The 18,284-nt window shown below is 31.7% G+C and overlaps 1 protein-coding gene across 1 annotated transcript; it reads right to left on the bottom strand.

Moving 5' to 3' along the window:
- Positions 1 to 1,336: 1,336 nt before the first annotated feature.
- LOC109001036 (glutathione S-transferase T3-like) lies at positions 1,337 to 2,429 on the bottom strand. The gene is made up of 2 exons (XM_018978152.1): positions 1,992 to 2,429; positions 1,337 to 1,909 (listed from the first exon to the last, which is right to left on the bottom strand). The coding sequence occupies exons 1-2, from the start codon at positions 2,427 to 2,429 to the stop codon at positions 1,337 to 1,339; spliced, it is 1,011 nt and encodes a 336-aa protein (XP_018833697.1).
- Between the last annotated feature and the right edge of the window lie 15,855 nt (positions 2,430 to 18,284).

Raw genomic sequence — 18,284 nt, forward strand, 5'->3', positions numbered from 1 at the left:
AAGTAAAACAGAATTGAGGCATCCTTTCATATTTGAATTCCACCCAAATCTGTTTGCCTTCAATATTAACAGGTGTTCCTCAAGGGATAGGTTTAGTGATATCCATGTGAAACCCTAATTCTGAGAAAGTTTCCCTATCCTATTCCTTCCCCATCCATGTCTACAGTTATTGTTGCTAAAGGTAACCCATGTAATTGAACCCAAAAAAGCTCTTCATAGAAAATCACCTCAGAAGGGGGAGTGCTTCTCTCAATTGATTGTATACAAATTAAGTGTTTATCAAAAGTCTAAGGTCTTCCCTTCATAACACGTTCAAGATCTATCCTTCTTTCAAATTCAACCAAGAACATGTGATGTCCCACTTCACTGAAGCAATTGATCCCTCAAGATTCCATACTTTAGTCAAAGTTGCTTTAATAGTGTAATTTCCATTTTATTTTTCTTTATGGACCAAATTTATTTATACATTATTATATAAACCAAACAAATTTTTTGAATTGATATTGTAATTTTTAAAATTGATTTCTGAATTTTTGAAATTATTTTTACACATTAAAATATAAATAAAACAAATTCTCTAATTAATAGTGTAGTTTCCGTTTTATTTTCCTTTATGAACCAAATTTATTTTTAATTATCACATTTACAAACTAATTTTTCAAATTGATAATGTAATTTCTAAATTATTTTTCTCAATTTTTTAAATTAATTTATACATTAAATGATAAATCCATAATTACATTAACTTTTCAATCATTGGTGGGACCAACCACATTTCTCTTCCCGAAAAAGTTAAAAACATGTCATCTCACATTTACATTTAAACACATCTTAGAGCATTGGCATTGGATTGGCTATTTTATTCTTCAAATTTTGAAGAATATGTAACTTTTTCACTTTTAGCTAACCATTCAAAACTTAAAATCTACTTTGGATTAGTCATATTATTCTCTATAATAATAAAATATTATTATTTTTTATTTTTTTAAAAAAATAATTAATTTTTATTTTTTAATTAATTCTATTTTCATAACCTCCTATAATCTCTAACAATCATATTCATTTTCATTTTCATAATCCAATAAACAAAATTTCATAACACGATATCAATATTATCAAAATAATTACATCGATCTTCAATGCAATCAAGCCAATTCTCACAAACATCATCACCAACTAGTGCAAAATAAGAGTAATGAATAGGGTGGTAATCAACATATAAAACTATAAACATCACACCCATATTTGTGATCCAAAATAACAAAAAACCACAAAATAATCATGGGCTTCAACCACAATATACAAAATAACTCAAAAATATTTCACCAACAAAAGGCTACACATCTTCAAAAGATGAAGATAGAGATGGAGATGAAAATCGCTTCCTGGATTTCTCAAAAACCTCTTTTTGAAGATTGAAGAAATACTCTCGTTGCATTCCATTCATGCCAGCAAGATCTATTTTCATTATCTCCATATCGATCTTCCTATTCTCCGTATCATTTCTCCTCTTTTTCTCCGCAAGTAATTGAGCCCTATCAGCATCCAATTTACTGGCCACTTGCATTCTTTCAGACATAAAGACAGCTCTATCACTTGTCATGCAATTTAAGGCCTCAACAAATTCTGAATCATATGATTCTGCAGCCTTCCTTTTTCTCTCTCTTTCTTTCTCAGCCTTCTTGCCTGGAGGTCTCTCCAAAAAGACCTCTACGTTGTCATCTATCGCGTCATCTCCTAATGGAGTCAACTCTGCCATAGCATGGCGTTTTCCATGTGGTTTCCTTCTCGTAGACAACATGGACACGTGTTGTTGCCATTTTGGTTGGTGTCTCAATAGACACCAACAATGTTCCATGTTGTATGTGGCCTTCTCAGTCTCTCTATACATGATTTTAGCTCTTTCAATCTAAATATGCGAATGTAACAAGAATGTTATAATAGAATTTCAGCAAGAAGATTTAAAATGAAATTTAGTTAGAAACTCATACCTTGTCCTGCTCTGTCGCACCACTTGGATGCAAAGATTCTACTTGAGCCACAGTAGCACAAAATTTATTTGTGCATTTTTGAATCATCGACCATCGATTGGTCAATGACCCCCCAGAACGATTTGCCATGCTAGTATTTTTATGCTCATTATAATAATTGCTAATTCTCTCCCACATTTGAGAATATTTTTTATCCGTCCCCCGTATGGCATCCATGCTAATATTGAGCCAAGCCGACACGAGGAGATTGTCCTCCTCTACGGTGAAAGACACACCTCGTTGTGTTTTCTTACTAGGTGGCCTTTTTTCACTTTCCAATAGTGTTGCTTGGAATCCAACATTATCATGGGTACTAGTCATTACGGTTGTGGATCTCTCTTGGTCACCACTTTGCAATAGAGTGGTAAAGAAGGGATCTTCATCAAATGTGGCGTCCATCCTTGATTCAAGTATAATTGTAAAAAATAAGGACTAGAATCATAAACACTGCTTAAAGTATTCACACAAAAGTTTCAAAACTTACATAAATCTAAAACATTGAATTCAGATTCGTATTAACTCAATACAAACTTATGCCTCTCATCCCCACTTGCATAAAGGTACACATTGTAATGATACACCAGATTTGCTAACTTTCTCTATATTTTATTCTTATTTCTTTTTCTTTTTCTCTGTTTGCTTAGGTAAAGAGTGCTTGCTTATATTATCTAAACTACATGGCAGTTCATGCTATAGATGGGTAGGCTAAAATCCAAAGCAAGTTCAATTTCAAAATTTTGATAGGTCGGCAAAGAGTTTTCAGCTACATCTTCATTGAAGATGGTAGATTCAAAAGAGTGGACAACGTTTTTACTCCACACTAACTTGGCATACTTCAAGTTGATGTGAAAGACATACTCCACACCACCAACAAGATCTCCACTGTATCAGCGGTGTGGACAGCGTTTACTCCACACTAACTTGGCATACTTTCCATAGACTTAAAAATATAATTTTTCTTTCTTTTATTTTATTTTTCATGAGTAGAGAAAATCATCGGGAGTTCAACAAGGAAAATGAAGGGGACGAAACTTAAATCAACTAACAAGCCCCTCTATGCTCAAATAAAATCTTTTCTTCCATTAGCTTTATGGTAAATTGGTTGGTCATCACAAGAAATTCATTAAATTTTTCCATCCAAATCTGCCCACTTGTGGATCAGTGAGGAAGAGGGCCTCTTCTCTCCGTCTCTCTTTTCCCTTCCATCTAGACTATCCCTTGTTCCTTCCCTATTTTCAGATCTTTTGGATTCTCAAGTAAAGATATTATATGATGACTCTAGAATTCAAGCCCAAGCTTTTTTTGACAAGTAAATCGAAGCCCACACTTGGAAGATAATTAAGGAATATATTACCATTCCACCAACATGATTCTGAAATGCAGGCATATGAATGACACGAGACAATTAAAAAATAATTACCTTTTTCTGTTTTACAGCAGTTCGAGCCTGGAACTTCCCTCTTTCCTCCCTCCCCTCCCTCACCAATGCTAATCTCTCCTCCTTGCTCAACCTTTTTCGCACATGAGCCTACAAAATGTACAAAAAGTGGATCGACATTTGCTTTACACAGAGAATCCTAAAAGGATCCAAATAACTTAAGAAATTTGGCCAATAAAGAAATAGAAAATTCACTTCAAGCTTGGCAGGATCCACCCGTTTAACACTTAGTTGATCAGAACTAGGGATACCCTTTCTTAACAACCCATGCTGAGTCAAACCCAAACATCAACAAAATCAAACCAACTTTCGGATCAAATCCAAAATCAACAAAATAAAAGTTAGGGTTTCGAATGATTACCGTGTGCTTGGGAGTGCCGTGCTGCCGCTGTGCTGTGCTGGAGAGCTCTGTCGCAGGAGAGAACGGTTGCGGGGGGAATGGTTGCGGGAGAAGAGAAATGGGGAATAGGAGAAATGGGGAAGAAGAGAAACAGGGGAATAAGAGAAAAAAAATGAGAAGAAGAGGAAGAAGAAAGAGACGCGGGAGAGGGAAGAAGAGGGAAGAGAAAAAAAAAAAAAGATGAAGAGAACAGAGAGGAAGAGACGCGAGAGAGGGACGAAGAGAAGGAAGAAGGGAGACGAAATGCGGGAAAGGAAGAGGAAGAAGAAAGAAAAGGGAGACGCAGAGAGAGCGACGAGATATAATAAACAATGAATTGTATGTAGATGTACCTTGAGTGTGATTTATTAATAAACTGGATAAAACAATGAATTTGGAGATGAAATAGTGCTTTTCATCTTTGAAGAAAAAGATAAAATTACTGTAACTAATATTTAAGATGAAAAGTGTTTGGCTAATTCAATGTGGATCAATTATTGATAAAGTTATTTAAATTTAGAGATGAAAAGTGATTTGAAGAAACCAATGTGAATGCTCTTACCGTGGAACACACATACTTTTTTAAAACCAACTAAAAAATCTCAACGCAAATCAACTTAAATATTCATAGAAATCTCAAAATTTTCATATCATCTCACCTCCCAAACGGGCCCATATAGCTAAGATACAAAAGGAGTATTTCTCTAGGATATCTTATATACAAGTTTGAGAGAAAGCGACTTTCCACTTCGAAAATTTCTCTAACTTTGGGAACTATTCTAGTGAATGGGGTAGTAAAGGGTAGCAACACGTAACACCAAACAGGAGAATCTCCTCAGTTTTTATGGATGAAAAACGTAAACAAATGTCTTTCATTGTGACAAAAAATGGAACCCAAACCTACTTGAGAACCCCCAAAATTTTACTTACTACAAGCCCAAGAAGAAAATGCTGATGCGGTAGCGGGAGAATGTGAGCAGGAAGAATCACTACCACCTAAACTTGAGGAAAATGAGTTAGAAATTTCATTAAATGCTATCTTGGGCACCCCAAGTGCATATACTATGAGGTTAATGGGCAAAATTGGTGGGGTTCAAGTGGTGGTGTCAGTAGAGTACTCTGGCAGCACGCATTGTTTTGTGGATCCCCTCATTGTGGTGTCAAGGCCAAAGTTGCAGATAGATAAAACACAAGCAAATGGCGAGATTGTGCAAGGATAGGGTTATTGCAGCAAAGCTCCTTTAAAACTTCAAGGAAATAATTTTAACCCTTCTCTTTATGTGTTAAAGTTGGGTGGTTGTGATATCGTTTTGGGTGTATACCGTGGGATTCTCAAAATTGACCATGGAATTTGACAATCTCACCAAAAGAATTAGTTTGAAAGGCCTCAATCCTGGGGAAATTTCTTTGGAAGGGGATTACAAGCTACTGCTTACATCTCTTTGCACGGGAAAGGGTTCTTGCAGTTAGTGGGGATTGAAACCGTGGACTACCAACCTGATTTACCTACTGATATTCAATGCCTACTTTAAGACTTTTTCTCAAGTTTTTGCAAGGATAATGATAGGTTTAGTGCTTCCTATTATCTGTTTATTACGTTCTTTATTTTTTAAATTTTTTTTATTATTACTCTTTATTTAATGGTTAAGAAATTTACTATTAATGAAGTTGTATATTTTTTTAATTTTTCTTAATGATTAAGAATGTTAAAAAAATACTTAAAAAATAATAAAAAATAAAAATTTCAAATACACTATAAAGTAATAAATGAGTGATAGGGAGTAATAAACCTATCATTATCATATCATCCCAACTTATTTACCATACGTTTACTACTCACAAATAAAAAATACATTGATACTGTTTTGTCCTTCTTCTCATATATTATTATTATTATTATTATTATTATTATTATTATTATTATTATTATTATTATATTATTAGTTAAGTTGTGAAGGGATTGTACACGAGTTGGACTATCATTATTCAACTTGAATAACATGAGAACTCATGTATACTTTGGCTTCTTCACTCTGCATAGAATCATTGCATCCGAATTCCTAGACTTAGGCTGAGTTTAGATGTTGAGCTAAACTCAGTTGAGTTGAGTTTTTTATAAATAGTAGTGAGTTGAGTACGTAGTAGATGGAGTTATGTGGGACCTATCTAAATTGAGTTTAAAGTGTGTTTAGATGTTAATATGAGTTTAGTATTTTTTATGATAAATTAAAGAAGGTTGTGGGTCCTACGTATAAAAATGTTTTAAGTTGAAAAAAGTTGTGGGTCTCATGTGTAAGAATGTTTTGAGTTTGGATAAGTTTAAGAGTACTGCTACGGGTCCCGAATTCGGGACCCAAAAAATGTCCCGAGTAGTGTATTTTTTTCATGTATTTTTTTAATCATTATAAAAATTTAAAAAAAAAATAAAAAATTCACAACATCATGTAAAAATATTTTCTTAATCATTCGGTAAAAAAAAAAATCTCATTCGGGACATTTTTTCAAAGCATTTCTCTAAGTTTAATAATTTGAAAATTAGGTGTTTGAATGTTAGACTCAGCTTAAAATTATGTTTGAGTTTTGAAACCAAACACAGCCATCATATAAAAGAAAGTTCATCATATCCACACACCATATATTACATTTATTTTTAGTTATTTTTAAATCATTTTTTTTTATTTTTCTTAAACTAATTGAATTCTAAAACTTATCATTCAGACATCACATTTGGTAAGAAAAAAAAAAATTAAAAAATTATGTGTAGTATGTGATGTAAGAATGATGGGTAGAATTTTTATTTTGTGATTCTTTCTTATGAAATTTTGTAAGAAAGAATAAATGTATCACCCAAGCCGAAAACCATGAACTATTAATTTTGTTTAGGTTAATATTTATGGGAAACCCATTTAAGATTTATCGAGTAAGTTTCAATAGGCTACGAGTCCAAAATTTTATTGTGGTGGTATATGGATTTTTATTGGGCTTGTTAATTACGTTAAAATCTTTTAATATTTTATGGACAAAGTGAAATCTATTTATTTGATAATTGGCCCGAAAGGTTATGAGACGTGTTGGGTTATTTTGGAATTAGAGAATAGGCCCATTGACAATTTTGGAAACTTGGCCAATATATATATAGAGGCAAGCTCAAGAGATTTTTTGATCAATTAAAATGGTCCAGCCCACGAAAGGGCCCAAGTCCAGTTACTCAACATCCGACTTGCGTATTATAAGTCTCTTCCTCTTTCTTTCTCTAGGATTTCAGCTGCCCCTCTCTCTCTCTCTCTCTCTCTCTCTCTCTATATATATATATATATATATATTCTCATGCACGTAGATATCTATCTCCCTCAATTAGGGTTGCCACATATCCAAAATTTCGTCAGTTTCCTTTCTTCTATATCTCTCCCACGTATAAGCATATCGTTCACGTTTTTGAAACTACTATTATCAAATTATCAAGTAGCTGTGGCACCTCCACAAGCCGCACCCTTCCTCCATGTTCAGATTGCATCAAAATGCAACCCACGTTCAAGCTTCAATCTCCCCAAAACATGGCACTCTTTCCTCCACTTTTAACAACCCTAAGCAGTACAAAAATTGCCACAGATTTGAGCCGACTACATTGTCATAAACCCAACTCTTATATCTCCCTCGATTTCTCTCAAGCTCTGTTGCGGACACTGCACAACCCAACCAGGGCAATAAACAGAAGCTTAGCCCAAGATGCAGCCCTGTGTCACAATAGCATCACTACCAGAGCACCACTGCACCGTAGATCCAAATCAATGGAGACCACGACTCTAGCTCACAAGGAGAGGACCACACTGGGCATAACCTTCACGGACAACCCAGTTACACCATTGCTCTTCACCATCATAAACAACCACCTATCAACGCTCAGTCCCTTGTTTGGCCACCCACGTTCATCCCCATTCTAGCCAGTCGAAATCAGGCAACCACCTAGAAGGAGACCCAACATACGCCACTGATGACCACCAGGCAATTACACCGAGTACAACCGTGAAGCCATAAACAAATCGAGACCACCGTGGGCCTCCCTTCCATCCTCGGCCTCTTCAAAACGCCCAGCTCCACCTTGTGTAGCCACTGCCTTGCACCCTCATTGGAATAGACCAACTGTAAGCCAAAGCACCGTTGCACACCACTGCTTCATGTGCACCACCTATTGAAAACCAAACCAGAAAGCTCCTGTTTCACCACACAAAAACATAGCACTTCCATGCCATATCTCCCTCCACCCAACTCTTCCAATAGCGCAACTAGGTGTTGTCTCCCTTTGTCACACGAAGTTGTACCGTAGTTCACCACGCACAGCTTGGACTAGCTTGGACTCTCTCTCCCTTCCGTGTGGTAAAGCTTTCTTCCTCACACCGTGCTCTCTCTCTCTCTCTCTCTCTCTCTCTTTCAGCACTTTCTCTCTCCCTTCCACAATGGTCTGCCATCGCGCCCAGCCGCTTGCCACCAAGTGATTTACATCAAGCTTGTTAAGCATAGAAAGTGATTTACGTTTATGTAGAAATTCATTTATGTAAAAAGTGATTTACGTTTACGTTGGTTTCGATTTACGTTAGGTGATCCCTCGTAAAGCTTGTTAAGTATAAAGTAGAGTAACATGGTGAGACTTGAGAGGATATTACGTTTATGCTCTTTGAGTTATAAGCCTAAGCAAATGTGTTATGAACTTATATTTTTATTGGGCTTGATTTTATGATGGGTTAGTGTAAGTGGACTTAGGCTATGTTTGGGTACTAGAGTATCCTCAACACTTTTCAAATATTTTCGTACTTTTAAAATACTTCACATGTCAAATAACTTAAAATATTTTTAATCGAACCCACAAACACACTTCAATCTCTACTCATAACTATTCACAAACATTCTATAATACTTATTACTATTATATATAAATAAAAAATAAAATCACTATAATATTTATCACTATTAAATATTAAAAAAAATCATTATAATATATTAATAAATAAAAAAATCACTATAATATATAAATAAAAAATATTTATCACTATTATATATAAATAAAAAATAAAATCGCTATAATATATAAATAAAAAATAAAATCATTATAATATATAAATAAAAAATAAAATCACTATAATACATAAATAAAAAATAAAATCACTATAATATATAAATAAAAAATAAAATCACTATAATATATAAATAAAAAATAAAATCACTATAATATATAAATAAAAAATAAAATCACTATAATATATAAATAAAAAATATTTATCACTGATTCACTATAATATAGAAATAAAAAATAAAATCACTATAATATATAAATAAAAAATAAAATCACTATAATATTTACCACTATTAAATATAAATAAATAAAATAAAATCACTATAATATATAAATAAAACATAAAATCACTATAATATATAAATAAAAAATAAAATCACTATAATATATAAATAAAAAATAAAATCATTATAATATATAAATAAAAAATAAAATCACTATAATATATAAATAAAAAATATTTATCACTATTATATATAAATAAAAATAAAATCACTATAATATATAAATAAAAAATAAAATCGCTATAATATATAAATAAAAAATAAAATCACTATTATATATAAATAAAAAATAACATTACTATAATATATATTTATCACTATTATATATATATATATAAATAAAATCATTATAATATTTATCACTATTATATATAAATTAAAAATAAAATCATTATAATATTTATTACTAAAAATAAAATCACTATAATATTTATGGGACTCATATTTTTCAACTACCTACTCAAAAGTCAATAACTCAACATACTTCACACATCCAAACAGCTCAAAATACTCTCAATGGGACCCACAAACTCACTCCAATCTCTACTCATAACTATTCACAAACATCCTCAACATTTCTCAACACTTCTTACTACCCAAACGTACCCTCAGTCTCACTTTATGTTAGCCCATAAAGAGTTTCTTTTAAAAAGAATAATTTAGAGTTTAACGTATTAGTTGAAGTTATTAATTAGATATAGATTAATGTGAGAAGTGATGAGATTTTAGAGTTACGAGAATTTTAGGTTTAAGTATCGAAATGTGTTTGATTAAAAATTTACGGAAGTTACGTGACTATTTTATAGGTAACGATTGATATTCGTTAGATACTATTGTGAAAAATTCAGAGAAAATAAAAAAGTTCAGGTAAGCGAGGTTCCTATACTAGACTTTGTATAAAAAGAAAATGAACCGAAGTTGATTTATGAAAATGTACATGATATGTTTTGAAAAGAAATGTGAAAAACAACCTTAGTTATGTATTCTGCATTCCAAATCGGTGAGAATTGGGTCTAGAGTTTAATCAACTCAATTAATGGTGGATTTCAAATGGGTCTGATGCTTTAGATGGGTCTTTCGGAGCCAAAAGCTCAAGGAACTCAGCTAGATACGAAGTCAATTCAAGATGGAATTGCAAAGCAGAAATTTCAAGATCTGAAATTGGAATGGTGGAACTTGGACAAGAAAGCCGAGATCCATCCGAGAAGAAGGAAAAGCCGCAATTGGTGTCCACTCGTGTTTGGGTCTTTCGTAGGATCGATCAGAAGATACTTGCAGCTTTTGAGACAACAACATTTGGATAGGCTTGAACTTGAAGAACATTTCTGTGCTTTAACCGTGCCACGTCTCTACGAATTACACATCACGTTTTTCTTCCACAAGCATTTTCCATATTTTTTACACCCGAATTGCTCAATATTCACGAACGACCAAGGAAACTCCAGCGTGCAGTGCGTCAGCCACCAATGTCCTTCAATACGTAAGCGAGATTCAAAGCTCATACGGTCGGCAGTCAAAAAAGTTTCTTAAACATAATCTTATCATTTTTCTATGAAAAATATATGATTCATGAAAAAAACTCCGTATAATAAAAAAAAAATTCAAACTGACGTGATTTGCATAAAAAGATTTATAATATAATGAATCACATCAAGGTATATCAATTTGTAAATTTTATTTTTGTAAATTTTTTTTGTAAACTTAATACTTATTATTATTATTATTATTTTTATAAAGGGCTAGAGAAATTTTCCTTTATCTCCAACTTAGTTTTGGAGAAAATTAGCAAACACACCTTGGTTAAAGAGAGAGACGCATCATTTTTTACCAGTTTTGTATAAAACACTCTCCTAGACAAAAAGAGACATCATTTTTCAGAAATTCTATTGAAAAATGAATGACATTTTTATAAAAGAATGTTAAAAGAAAGTTGGAGCACTGCTTCTTTATCCTATCCTTCAAAATACATCACCAAAACTCAATTTTTTTATTTTACATACTGATTTTTACAATACGTCATACATCAATTTATCTATTTTTTTTATATAATTTAAATATTATACTCTTTAATCTTTTTTATTTATTTCAAGTATTATATTCTCTATACATCATATATTTTGATATTTGTAATATTTCTTTATGTATAATATAATATTTTAGATTACTTAAAAAAATGATTAAAAAAAATACCTGCCTTTATTATTAATAATATCAAAACTTCTGCATGCATAAAAGTTGAAGGGACTATAAACGGAGTTCTAGAGAGTAGATGAGAAATAAGAAAGTGGAGCCTGTGCAAAAGAGATAAAATGGTTAAAATGAAATAAGATAGAAAGAAAAGAGGATGAAATGAGAGAGAAATAATAAAAAAATATTTAGATGAATGAACAGTAACATCTACATGTAGAATATTTATTGTAGCTGAATATAAAATAGAAATAGAATAGATGATCCAATAGAAGGAATTTTTAGCCATCTTTCTTTATATATTTTTAAAAAATATATATATATTTTACAAGAGCCATCCGATGTGCTTGATGCACTATTTTACAAAATTCTCCATATTAAAGATAATTTGTAAAAGAAATTTTCCGTATGCTACATTAGTGATTGTTGGTTGGTGTCATCCTCCTCTCCTCGTGAACTCAGTGAAAGTTTGCTCTATTATTGTGAGTTTCATCCTCCTCTATCATTGTAACTTCTTCCAAAGTTGTTTTTTCTAATGACAATTGTTACATATACACTATATAACATAAAAGTAAACTTATAAACAGATTTAGTTTTATGGAATCCGTTATATCAATTTTATAATAAAAGTAATTTTACAATATGAGATAACATATCAAGTTACGTTAGTCTGTGAATTTAATTTTATGTAATTTTTTAATGACTAAAATTTTATCTTTTCTAACGAGCCTATCCAAAGCTTGGTAAAATAGACAAAATAAGAACATCAATTAGAAATGATTAAAAAAAAAAAAAAAAAAAAAGACTTTTCACAATTTTTCTACAAAAGACGCAACTCTAGATGTTTGCTTCTCATGTATTTCACGACTTTTGGAGGGTGGTGGTGTTTGGGGTTGCGCCCGCGTCCGGGGATAAGAATTTCTTTCTCTGTTGTATTTTATCACATTTTGTAGCTATATCAATTAAATGTTAATAATAATTATATTTTAATTAAATTAATATTTAAAAAATCATATTTTTAAAAGTTTATTAATTTAATAAAAAAATATATTTGATTAAACTTATCTAAAATTCTATTTAAATTTCTTAATTACAAACCAAATAGTATTTTTGTTTAGAGTGATAAATTAATATTTTAATATTTATTTAGAGTGAGAAATTAGTATTTTAATATTTGGTGAATCATCAATCGTAATTCTCCATCTTTGGCTAACTACTATAACAAAAGTCTAAATTATTTTGGATTTGTCTAATTCAATGTGGAATTTTTTGAGATCAATTATGTAATCATTTGATGTGAATGCTTGAGTAGTATAAATATACCAGCGTGTCTTTGAATTTCTGCAACATCAACATAACACCAAGGCTTCTGGAGAGCACAGATCAAAGGATGCGCGTTTTGGTGGACTTGAGATATGTATTTGTGCCACCCATTGGCCTCGCCCTTAGGTTTCTAATATCCCAATTATACAGCTCTTGGCCTCAAACTGGCAAATTCCAACTTGAATCCCTTGGCCTTCCCATGTTTCTCCTTACACTTCTGATCATCGTCGTTGTCAACCTCCTCTGCCTTGTGATCTCGGTGAAGTTTGATCTCACAGTGGAGAGGTTCAGGTTGCAAACAGGAGACGTGTCTGGTCCGTTGACTATTTTACTGCTGGCCTCACTCGTTTTGCGACTCTCTCTCCTGTGGTTTGCCTATTTGATGCTCTTGATCTTGTCTCCTTGTTCTGGGCTCATTTTTTATCAGCTCAAGCGCTTTGTGTACTGGTTTTGTCACACTTTCGGAGCCACTTTCTTCTGCATTATTCGGCACCAAGAAGATCAACCAGAACCAGTACCTCTACCTCAAGTTGGGATTCAACTGATTGAAGTTGAAAGGGAGCAATAATGCTTAGGACTGAATTGAAACCTACGCGTTGATCCTTTTAAGTAGTTGCTTTAAAAGAGAATTTCTACTCATAAAACGGTAATACAGTGTAAAATTAAATTGTCCTATAAATCAAATCCTGTTGTACGATGTGGAGTATTTAAACATAAGGTATAAGTTTTCTCAGTTAATTCTTTTGAGCAGCTTTGTTTAAAATGATTGATTGTTATAAAGAAATGGTATATATTATATCCCACTAATTAGTTTTTATGCTTTCCAATTTTTTGGATCCACTCCCTTTTTTTTTACTCGTGTATGGGGGTACAACCAAGCCATGTGTCCTGCAATGCAATGTACAATCTCTCAAACCACATGTTTGGATAAAAAATATTTTTGAGATAATATCTACTTATAAATATATATTTATAAAGAGAAATGATTTATATAAGTCTCAACAAGTTTCATACAAGCCTTATAAAAAATAGACTCCGCTATAAAAAGTGTAAAATAAAAAATTAATATTTTTTTATTTTTATAAAAAATTTATATATAATTTATGAGTGTTCTATGTGCCTTTTTTAAAATAAGAAAAAATATTTAGTTGGAATTTTTATTTTAATTCCTATGAAATGCTGAAATGTCTTTACGTGGGCAACATTTTGACTGAAGTTAAAGTTTGTGAAACTGTTTTCTTTTAACTCTTCAACAATTCGATATAACTTACTTAGAAAATGGATTCGTTTGCTTACAAAGCATACATTCTACGTATGATAAAAATAAGTTTGTTTTTATGGGAAGAAATTAAACTGTTGGTTAAATGTTTTTCACACCAGGGTTTTGAAGAAGCCATATAGAGTTTATGATGTTTTGGAATATATTTTAGAGCATGCGCTTTTCAATTTACGTAATATCCAAAAGAATTTGCAATTCTGCCAATCTGATGTATTCCAACAGAGAGTATAGGTTACCCATAAACGTTTAAATATTGTTATCTAATTTGTCTGTATTTTTTCTATGAGTTTATTTCAAGGATCAAATTCTCGTAAAAGGTACTTTATGATCTTTGAGAGAGGCCACGGGCTTTTATTCATGGAACAGTTAAGTTGATACGTGTATGTTTTGCCGAGATTTAACAAGAAAAGAAAAAGACCTCTACGTCTTCTATCTCAGGCTCAGACCTTAACACAACTACACCTAAAAGCTGATTAACATTATTAGCAATGCAATTATGCCTATAATGTGCTTCACGATGTCAATATAATTTATATTTATATTTTATAACTTAATATATCTCACATCAATTTATAAAGAAAAATATTTTAACTATAAAGAGATTACATAAAAATAAATTCATAAACTGATATGACTTGATATAATACGTCAGATTGTAAAAATACTGAAGCTAAATCAATTTGTGAATTTTCTTTGTGTAATCTTTTTATATCTATAACACTTCTCATTTATAAAATTATTTTTTTTGTATCTAAAACAGTTCTCTATAATTCATGTTACTTTAAAAAGAACCTACTTTATAAGTTTCCCAACAATAATAGTACATGAAGCTCGGTGAGCTTGCAAACAGCGAGTCAGTGTCTTTAGAAAAATAGCCCAAATGTTTCAAACTCCAAGCCCCGGCCTGCAAATGGAATGTTTGGATGATCATGTGTTCCTGATCTCGACCTTATTTGAGAGTTTGAGCGCACGGCTGGGTTTCCTCCTTGGGCTAGGCCCTTCTGGGATGGGGCCTCCCTCACAATACCCCCTCTTAAAAATAATTTTAGACATTTAAAATATTTAAAAGGCTTTAAAACATTAGGACCCTTTTAAAAATCATCTGTCAAGATTAAAAATAAAACTTCAAAATTTAAAATACAAAAACGAGACTCATGACAAACCAAGAAAAAAAGAGCGGTTCGTCACAACTATAGCTCCTCCACTTTGAATATATTCATTGCATCCATGTTCTTGACTTATTTCTCAAAAAGAAAGTTCCTTGACTTAATACAAAGAAAGTCTAGGATAAAAATATTATAAATATAATTTTTTAATTTTATTTTTTGTTTTTAAATTTTAAAAAAAATTTATTAATTTTTATTTTTTTTAGAATAAAAATTTTATAATGATTAGTTAATGATTAAATAAAAAAGATGAAGATTTAAAATTAAAATGAGTTTTTTATTTATATGTTTTGTATTTGAGTGATATTTGATAAAAAATTATATCAAAATTTATGAGAATACTTGAGATATATTGTGTTGTTAAACATAGGCTTAGGGCAGGTTTGGGGGGATGAGATGAGAATTTTGTGTTTTATTTTAGTGTTTAAAATATTATGTTTTAGTATTATTATTGTATTGGGATTTGAAAAAGTTGAATTGAGATTTGAAAAAGTTGAATTGTTTATTATATTTGGTATGGTGATTTGAAAAATGTGTAATGATGAAATGAGATGAGATGAGAATTTTGTGTCTCATCTCACCCTCCAAACCTGCCCTTAATGTTCCTCGTGTGGAGAATTTAGAGGTTGAATTTCACTACTATTCACAAACTATTACACTATTATTCACAGATATTTTAAGTATCCAAACAAGACTTAGAGAGATTCATTTTAGTCGATTTTAGACCAATTAGAATTGATTCTAAACCATTTAAAGATATGTTTCTCTTTTGGATTGTGCTAAGAAATAAGGTTTTTTTTTTTTTAATGTACAAAAAATGTTATGATAGAATTGAACATATATTTCAGCCACCAATGTCCGTCTTCAATACGTAAGCGAGATTCAAAGCTCATATGGTCAGGAGTAGAAAAGTTCTTTAAACATAATCTTATCATTTTTAAATGAAAAATATATGATTCATGGAAAAATGAAACTAGGAACTCTTGTGCGAAATTGAGGGGGTCTTCTTCTTCACGAAAAGACATCGTTCCATTTCTAGTGGAGATGTCGTTTAATTTCCCCTCGTGTTTTGGATCCGTTTGAGCAAAACAATATCATTCCTCTTAAAGTGGAACGACGTTGTTTTAATATATTGTTTTTTTAAAAAATAAATTTCGGAATTCGGTCATCTCCGAACTTCAACTAGCGAACTACGACTTCGACTCTGAATTCCACAAACTCTGCCTTGTCGAAATTTGGCTAGAGTTGAAAAATCAGAAATTTTGCCCACCCCTGCTGCACACCAGGGTTTTGAAGAAGCCATCTAGAGTTTATGATGTTTTGGGATATATTTTATAGCACACTTTTCAATTTGCATAATGTTCAGAAGAATTTGCAATTTTGGCAATCTAATGTATTCCAAAAGATAGTGTAGATTACCCATAAACTTTTAAGTAATGTTATCTAATTTGTCTGTATTTTTTTATGAGTTTATTCTAGAGATCAAATGCTCATAAAATGTACTTTATGATATTTAAGAGAGGACATAGGAACTTTTATTCATGGAACAGTTAAGTTGATACGTGTATGTGCTGCCAAGGATGTTCCTTGCAGCATCTGTCCCATTCTGCAGCATGTCACATATATATGAGACTAAAAAGTCGTGTTGCTTACGATCTGAACTTGCTATATTCTTGGCTCAGGTTTGCTTAACCTCATTCTTGGATTCATTTCGAGCATCCAAAGAGTATTGGGACGTTTTCCATTTTTCTATAAGTAATAACTACTAATTAACTTCCATTTTTTTATAAGTAATAATCTAACTATTTAACCACATGATCTTTTCTACTGCCACATGAAATGTTCCATGCAGATTCTCGGTTCCTCACACTACTGGCATCAGTCATGTTTTGATTTGGAACCCTTTTGTGCTATGGGCCGCACTGGCCATATCTGCCATTTTACCACTACTCAATTTGAAGTGTTTCTAGAATCACTTATATTGCCCTGTTTCACTTGGTAAATAACCAATGTGGGACTTCACACCCAACTTACTTTATAAGCTATCTCCACTATGAGGGCTATTTGTATTTCCAATATGGGGCTGGGATGTTACAGGGCCACACCAATCACCCCCACAATGTCTCTTTCTTAGATTGCCAGGGTTAGTTTGGGGTACTGGATGATAGCCTCTTGGGTACTGGATGATAGCCTATCATCCAGTGGTAGGTGGTAGCATGTGGTATGATATGTCATGTATATTATATGGTACATTTACCAAAAATGAATATTCTTTTGTTGGTAGATAAAAATATTGAAGAAAAAAAACATCAATTTCATTTAAAAAACATTAAATTCAACCTTGTTTACTTGGGCTATACCTTCTTTTCTTATGAATAAAACTTTTTAATTACCTATTAGAAAGAAAGAAAACAATAAATTCAAGGACAAGCTTAAAAGTGACAAAAACCCAGCTAGAGTATATTATTCAATATTCTTCGTATTTAGAAGAGTATTGTTGGATTGAGTTGTGCTATCTATAAACCTCACATCCTGTACACCTATTTAAAAACATGTCATTTTATTTTTTTTATCCTATTTTAGTTACAAACATGTATGAAATTATTTTTATTATGTGGGTAAAAAGGTAAAATGATATGTTTTTAAGTGGGTGTGAGGGTATGAGACTTATGTCTAGAATTTTTCTTGTTGGAATTAGCAAGCCATTTTTTGTGTCCAAAATTCTTTTCGGCTAGTATTATGGGCTTTCTCCCTAAAAAAAATATCTATGAAAAATATCACAAACACATCATTTTTGTCTGAGGGTATAAATGTAGTTGATTTTTTCCGTCTCTGAATAATGAGCTATCGCATATACCACTCAAATTACATCAAACTGAAAAATGATCTTTTTTTCAATATTTTTTTGCTTCTCATTTGTGCTCGCCATAGCCCAATCACCCTTTTGATTTTGAGAAATTTTAGATCAAATTAGCTATGTTTTAGCTAATACTAGCATATGACTATTGTAATATGTATGTCAATACATTCTATTTGTTGTTTTAATTACTAATGTTTTTCTGTCCTTTTATTAAATGTCTTTAAGTGATAGATGTGCAAGTGGTGTTCTGAATTACCTGAAGCTTATAAG

This window comes from Juglans regia, chromosome 5 (genome assembly GCF_001411555.2).
Source record: "Juglans regia cultivar Chandler chromosome 5, Walnut 2.0, whole genome shotgun sequence".
Taxonomy (NCBI): domain Eukaryota; kingdom Viridiplantae; phylum Streptophyta; class Magnoliopsida; order Fagales; family Juglandaceae; genus Juglans; species Juglans regia.